This window comes from Leucopleurus acutus (genome assembly GCF_964270905.1).
Source record: "Leucopleurus acutus genome assembly, chromosome: 2".
In the NCBI taxonomy this organism is placed as follows: Eukaryota; Metazoa; Chordata; class Mammalia; order Artiodactyla; family Delphinidae; genus Leucopleurus; species Leucopleurus acutus.
The window spans coordinates 178,196,848-178,203,813 of NC_139143.1; the positions used below are offsets into that span (position 1 = coordinate 178,196,848).

The window sequence follows — 6,966 nt, forward strand, 5'->3', positions numbered from 1 at the left end:
GGTTTGTTTTTGTTTTTGCAGAAACAGTCCCCATTGGTGAGGTGGTCAAGCTAAGTCCACTTGGGTAAATTCCAATTTGTCAAACTATCTTTCCTTTTCTTTTTCCTTAAGAAAATGGATTGTGTATTCAGAATCTGACCATCTCTCATAACATTTATGGCTACGCCCCTGGCCCAAGCCACCACCATCTCTCCTCTGGTTACTGTCAACGTCCAGTAGTTGGTCTCCCATCTTCCACCCTGACCCCTACAGTCTGTTCTCAACTCAGCAGCCAAAGCGCTCCTCTGAGCATGACTGGGAACGAGGCTCACTTCATTGTACCCATCGGCAGTTGTCCCATCAGCTGTTCAGCTTCTTGGGATGGGATTTAAGTGTGTCCAAAAATACTCCCGGAGGTGTGTGCTTGTGCATCAGCTGTTCAGGGTTTCTGCTGTTTCCTCAGCTGTTTGAAGGTAGAGGCACACAAAGGGACGTCAGCAAGGGCTGGTAGAAACTGCCCTCACCAGGAAAGGAAAATGTCACATCACCGGTGCAGACGCAAAATAAAACACCCAATTTTATTTTTTATAATTGAGTGACTGTCTTGTTTGTTGGTGAGTCACCAAAAGTCTGCTCCACTTGGATGACCAACGCCTCCGCAGTGGCCCCCGACCCTCTCTGCTTCTATGGTGGGGTTTGGTCGGTTCTGATTTCAGGGCGAGGGTAAACGTGCTCAAAGTTTTAACTTTATTGTGGTGTGTTGCCTCGGTGGACTAAGAAAACGGATATTCCTGCTTAATTCTCAGAATGATTTCCACACGAATGAAGTAAAATGATCTAGTTTTCTTTGCAATTCTGTTTAAAAGGGATAAAAGTAGATCCCCTGACCATGTAAAAGGCGCGTCTAAAATATACCCCGAACCACGGGAAGCTGAATACCCTCTACCTCCACATATTATGAAGACAACTAAAAATCCTGTAAAGAGAAACCTTTTCGCCTCTTGGGGCAGGGTGGCTTTATTTGACATTAGACACCCCTTTCAAATGGTGATAAGAGCATGAACGAAAGCAAAGTCTAGTGCGTGGAATGCCTTACTTTTGTCATGCCTGATAGACTGATCTGTCACTAGTCTTGAAAATTTCTCATTGGAATGGAAGCCTCAAGGCTTGTCTTGCTTTTTTTGTTTGTTTGTTTGTGAAGGATTTTCTGTGGGGAGCTCAGGGGTGACCGCTGGCTCATGGTCCCGTTCACCTCGCTTCTTCAGCAGGACTGCCCTGGATTCACGGCTGTGGGCTGGGTCCCCGGGTACTTTCAGGGCAAGGGCTGTTGTTGTGTTAGAAGCACCTGCCATCTGTTGGTGAAAATTTTTTGGATTCTACATGATGAGTCACTTCTTTCTTGTGCTGTTCCTTCTGCTGCCAGGATGAATTTACCTACTGGATTTTATCAGGGGATGGAGTGGAATCTCTCATCATGAAGCTTTGTCCTATGCAAAGTCCATGTCCCTAATGAGCGATCTTCCTGATGCCATCACTAGAAGAGGTGGGGAGGAGTGTCTTCTGTGTTCCCGCAAGGTGGGGAGAAGACCCGGCAGCCATCCAGTCTGGCCCTCACTCTAGGCCCCTCCCAGATAAAGCTACAGCTGCTGCCCTCAGCTGGCTGGAGTTGACAGCCCAAGGTGGTTCCACATTGTCTTGCCGATGCTCTCTTGCTAGGGCGCCAATGCCTGTGAGCCGGTGTGGCACAGGGCAGACCCTCAATGACTGTGGGTTAAATGAATGGCTCAGGCCTGTGACCGCAAAGTGGGCCAACTTCAGACCTACCAGGGCCACCAAGAGTTAGGCCCTGGGCTCAGCTTAGCTCATTAGGCCAGGGTGCCTGATTGGCAGCACCACCTACAGAGCCAAGAACGCTGAAGTTCTGATACAGTGTGTTCTTGCCAACCTCAAAAGAAGAGCACGTGGAATGATTTGGGGAAGAAATTCAGGAGTTTCTTCCCCTACAGGCCAGCTTAGTGCTCTGATATGAGCTGGAAGTAGGAGCTTTCGGAAGGGTGGGCATCTCGAGTGCCTGGGGAAGAGGACTTGGATCAAACAGTAGGGCCAAGTGCTTTGCCAAGGAGAGAACTGAAGACGGGGTTCACAACGCCCTCTGTCCACTAGCGTGGGTGGCCGAAGCCTTGGGCTGAAATAAGAAGATGCACTTCTCCACTGACTCAGTCTCACGCAAATCGGTTTTTATTATTGGTATCGTCATCTTTTGTCCCACAGAAAAAGTTTATTTGAAACAAAAGATGTGTTTCAAATCTAGCTTTGTTCACATATCCCCAAATATCCTAAAATATTCCTATGCTTTATGCCTTCCATTTTGTTCCCACTACCCCCAAAATTCTAAGCTAAACAGCAGTAGCAAACCCCTAAGCGCAGAACGTTCTAACTCCTCCAGGCACGCTCCATTTCACTGCAATTTTTCTAAAGATTTCCTGCCTGGAGAAAGTACCAAGTCCCAGGTGGGTGGGATTTTATTCTTACCACAGAGTAGGTGGTAAGAATAAAATGTGGGAGTCTCTTCCCCCAGCCTCCTAGATCAGAGGCAGAGTTCCGTGCTCGAGTCCTGGGTAGGAGGCGAAATCCCTGGACTGTGCGTACCGGGCTCGAGTCACCAGGCCCTTCTGCGTGGTCAGCAGCCGGGAGATGCGGCCAGTGGCCTGGGCGTGCCCAAGGCGCCACCAGCCCCAGCTGACCTTTGCAGTCAGAGGAGCGGCTGACCAAATGGCATTAAGAAATTTTGCAAAACATTCCAAAATAACCTATTCTGGAACGATCTGGGTGGCGTGGGATGCAGTTAGGACAAGTCGAGCCTTCTTCAGAGGAAAGGATGTTGGTGTTCATCTCCAGGGCCAAGTATCAATTTGCTGGGAGTAACATTTCCAACCACAGGCCTTACCTATGCACGAGATGCACTCGTTGCTATGCTTCTAGAAGTCCTGCCTTCTCTGTGTACCTAGCAAGTAGGGGTGCGTGTCAGTACTCAGGGCTTTGTGATGGCTGGGCTCTGGGAGGACAGGTGTTCTCCACTCTGAACGGTGATTTGGCCATAAAGGGGATCCAGGTGAGATGTGGGAGCCTTGCTGAGCTTACAACACGAGGGAACTTTGGAAAATTTCCATGTCACCATTTCAGAGCTGGAAAAGCAAGACTCCGGGGTCCGCCACACAGCTACGGGTGTCATGCTGATCGACCAGACATTTATTTGGGCACATGGTCTCAGCGTAGGCACAGCAAAGCGACACCAAACCGAGGCGCCCTCTTCCTCCGGGGGATTCTAAATCAGAACATGGGCGCACCCCTGTCGTCTCAAGGGAGCGTCCGTGTTTGGAGTAGTAGGGGAGACCCTGAAACTGGGGGATAAAACAATGTATCCACACCCAGATAGGCCAAGGGGGCCCTTCCTACAAGCTTGTGCAGACTTGTAGGTTAGTGCCATTTAAAAACAAAAGATGCCACCACTGACAAAAGCAAAGGACGTAAGATTACACTGGCTTTTCTCAGTTTGGGGAAAATTTTGTGCAGAGAGTAGCTACCAAAAATGGTAAACCTCGTCAGTCTCTATTAAAACTAAAGTAGCTCCTGGCTAATCCCTGCTTATGGAAGGGATTCACTCTCCAGCTCTGGGGCTCCTTCCTAAATGCTGGTGTATTGGGGGATTTGTATTAGCTGAAGACCTATTCTTTCCTCTGAAACCACTTCACACAAACGGTAATCCCCGAGAAACTCGAGCCACCGAGCTTGGCAAAGGGGCTGCTCCCAAAATAGGGTCAAGCGCCCGCTTCTTAGAGATGCTTGCAAGAAACACAAATGCCAGTGCAGTATTTCCTGAACCCTGGTTATGTACCAGACCAGAATCCTCTCTGGGAAGTGTTTAATCCTGCATCAAATACAGAAAGGCAAACCATTGGCTGCAAGGGAGTGCAAGTTCATTGTAGAGGTAAGCAGGTGCTTCAGAAAGGACCCAAGGAGAAGAGGAGAAGGCCTGGTCACAGCTGTTCCAGGAACAGCCTTGGTCACTTGCCAGTTTACTGCCGTGGTGGAGAGAATTCAACAACCGGAAGAGAATCCTCTTAACGCATTTGGTGCCTGCGTAGATTGCACTGCGTCAAAGAAGATGCTCTGAGTGTGCGTGTCACAGCCGCACCAGATTCACATGGCACTTGGAACCAAGCTGCCTGGGAGGCCGTGGCGCCCGAGCATGCTCCTTGCTCAGAGACCCAGGACCCCAGCTGGGTGGCTGCGGACTCAGGGCCATCCCTCCCCAGCTTCCTGTGAGATGCCCAGCACCGACTTGTGCAGGATTCCGCACTCCTGCAGAGACTTGGTGAGGTCAGAGAAATGTCTCCTGGGCACCTCCATCGTTTCAAGGCTGCGGTGTCGGTAGGTGGCCTTGTTCTTGTGTTCGGCCACGGCGACAACGGTGTATAAGTCATCAGTTGGCCGGAAATGGTGGACAAACCTCCGTCCGGATGGTGATCTGACGGCAAGCAGCAGCCTAGGCTCTTGATCCGACGGTTCCTCCAGGTCTCTGGCCCTGTAGGAGCTTTGTCTCTTGGCCCCCACGATGAATTTCCTCTCCGGGGAACAAGGCTGAGCTCGGGAATCTTCTTCACTCATCTTCACGGTGTGGGTCTCCTCTTGGTAAAGAGCCTGGGTGCTGCTCAGCTGCAGGGAACCAGCCTTTTTAGCAACTGTTTCCAGGGCCCCCTCCTCCAGCGTCTTCCTGTTGATGGAAGGAAGGACTGGGTATTTATTGAGGGAAGAGGATGCCCCTATGGGCACCTGCTGCAGCAGCTCCGGGAGCTCATCGGGGGCTCCCTGATTCGGAGATTTGGGTGTGCAGGCTCCCGGTTTCTGGCTGCTCGGCGACTCGCAGGGAATGGCTGGAGGTGAAGATGGCGTGAGGCTGCAGCATCCCTCCGTGCCTGCGGGCTTATGCAGACTTGGCCGAGGACGTCCCTTGGCGGACTTGGGCCTCGTGACGCGCATGTTTAGTGAGTCTGGCCGCCAAATGAAGCTGTCAGCTGCTGTGCTCACAACAGTGCTGCATTCAGGGGGGGCTATGTTCACAGGGGCTTCTGTGGCCATTGCTCCTCAAGACCCCTAAGGAAGCAAAAGAGAGGAGGCTGTCAGTTAAATGTTCTAGGACTTCTGGACCTGAGCCATTCACTTCCCAGGATCCAGAATAAGGACCGGCCACAATGGGGGCGGGAGCGGGTGTGCAGAGGAGCTTCTCTCTGGATTTCTGGCATCTGGAGAAGGGCACCAGCTGCAATTCATTCATTCCTTCATTCCAGGCATTGGAATATATCAGTGAACCAAAGTCCTTGCAACTTAAATTATTATAGTGAGAAGAGGCTGGTGTTAAATCCACAAGTAAATAGATCTTTTCAACGACTACTAACTGCTATGAGGAAATAAAGTATTGCACCAGCGAGTGACTAATTCTTATTCTTACAGGGGGTTGGGAGGGCTTTAACCTGAGAGACCAGATTGATGAGAAGGAATAAGCCCTGTTGCAATCGAGAGCAGGGCTCAGCTAACTTTTTCTCTCAATGGTTTTGGCTTTGGGAGCCACGTGGTCTCTGATCCAACCACTCACCCCTGCCCCTGTAGCACAAGAACAGCCATAGACAATACGTAAGCGAGGGACTGCGGCTGTGCTCCCTGTGTTCCCAGGCAACTTTATTTACAAGGACAGGGGTGGGCCCCATTTGGCCCACAGGCTGTGGTTTGCCCACCCTCGCTCTAGGGGGAAAGTGTCCCAGGTGAGGGAAGAGCCAGGGTCCAGTCCTGAGGGCGGAATCTGCTGGCTCCCAGGGTGGGGTGCTCCGCCCTACACTGTCCACAGACCTGGAGGCCCAGAAGAGAGCGTTAACCGTGGCTGCCTTTGCTCAGAAGAAAGTATCCCTGTTCAGTTACCCAGCAGGGAATCCAAGCTCAGCTTCGCTCAAGAGCTGAGAGCTATATATATGTGTTAGCAGACGGTATTTGTTTTTCTCTTTCTGACTTACTTCACTCTGTATGACAGACTCTAGGTCCATCCACCTCACTACAAATAACTCAATTTCATTTCTTTTTATGGCTAATATTCCATTGTATATATGTGCCACATATGGAATCTGAAAAAAAGAAAAAAAGGTTATGAAGAACCTAGGGGCAGGACGGGAATAAAGACACAGACCTACTAGAGAATGGACTTGAGGACACGGGGAGGGGGAAGGGTAAGCTGGGATGAAGTGAGAGAGTGGCATGGACATATATACACTACCAAATGTAAAATAGCTAGCTAGTGGGAAGCAGCCGCATAGCACAGGGAGATCAGCTCGGTGCTTTGTGTCCACCTAGAGGGGTGGGATAGGGAGGGTGGGAGGGAGACACAAGAGGGAGGGGATATGGGGATATATGTATACGTATAGCTGATTCACTTTGTTACACAGCCGAAACTAACACACCATTGTAAAGCAATTATACTCCAATAAAGATGATAAAAAAAAAGAGCTGAGAGCTTGAGCTTCCTGGGGCTCCCGCCCCGTATTCACTGGGGAATCACCACCCTCTGCCATGTCCATTTTCCCCGTTCCCCCTCCATACTTCATTTTCCTTTCTACTGGCTTTTCGGTCAACCTTGCTAGGTGGCTCTGTGCAAGTCACTTCATGCAACATCTCTCTGCTGCCCTCACTTTGTCATCAGGCTGGGGGAGAGGAGAAGGAGACCCCACTGCCGGTCCACCCACTGGCCAGATCTCACAGGGGGGCACTCGGCTTCTAGACCAGGGTTGGCAATCCCTTTCCGTAAATGGCCAGACAGTAAATATTTTCGGCTTCGTGGGCCACAGTCTGTCACAACTACTCATCTCTGCCCTTGTGGTGTGAACACCGCCATAGACAGTGTGTAAATGAACGGGTGTGGCTTTGTACCAAGAGAACTGCCTT

General features: G+C 50.6%; 1 protein-coding gene across 1 annotated transcript; it reads right to left on the bottom strand.

Moving 5' to 3' along the window:
• Window positions 1-4,169: 4,169 nt before the first annotated feature.
• On the bottom strand, window positions 4,170-5,118 carry UBXN10 (UBX domain protein 10; the record flags this gene model as incomplete). The annotated part of the gene is made up of 1 exon (XM_082862363.1): window positions 4,170-5,118. The coding sequence occupies one exon, from the start codon at window positions 5,116-5,118 to the stop codon at window positions 4,276-4,278; it is 843 nt and encodes a 280-aa protein (XP_082718489.1). The 3' UTR covers window positions 4,170-4,275.
• Between the last annotated feature and the right edge of the window lie 1,848 nt (window positions 5,119-6,966).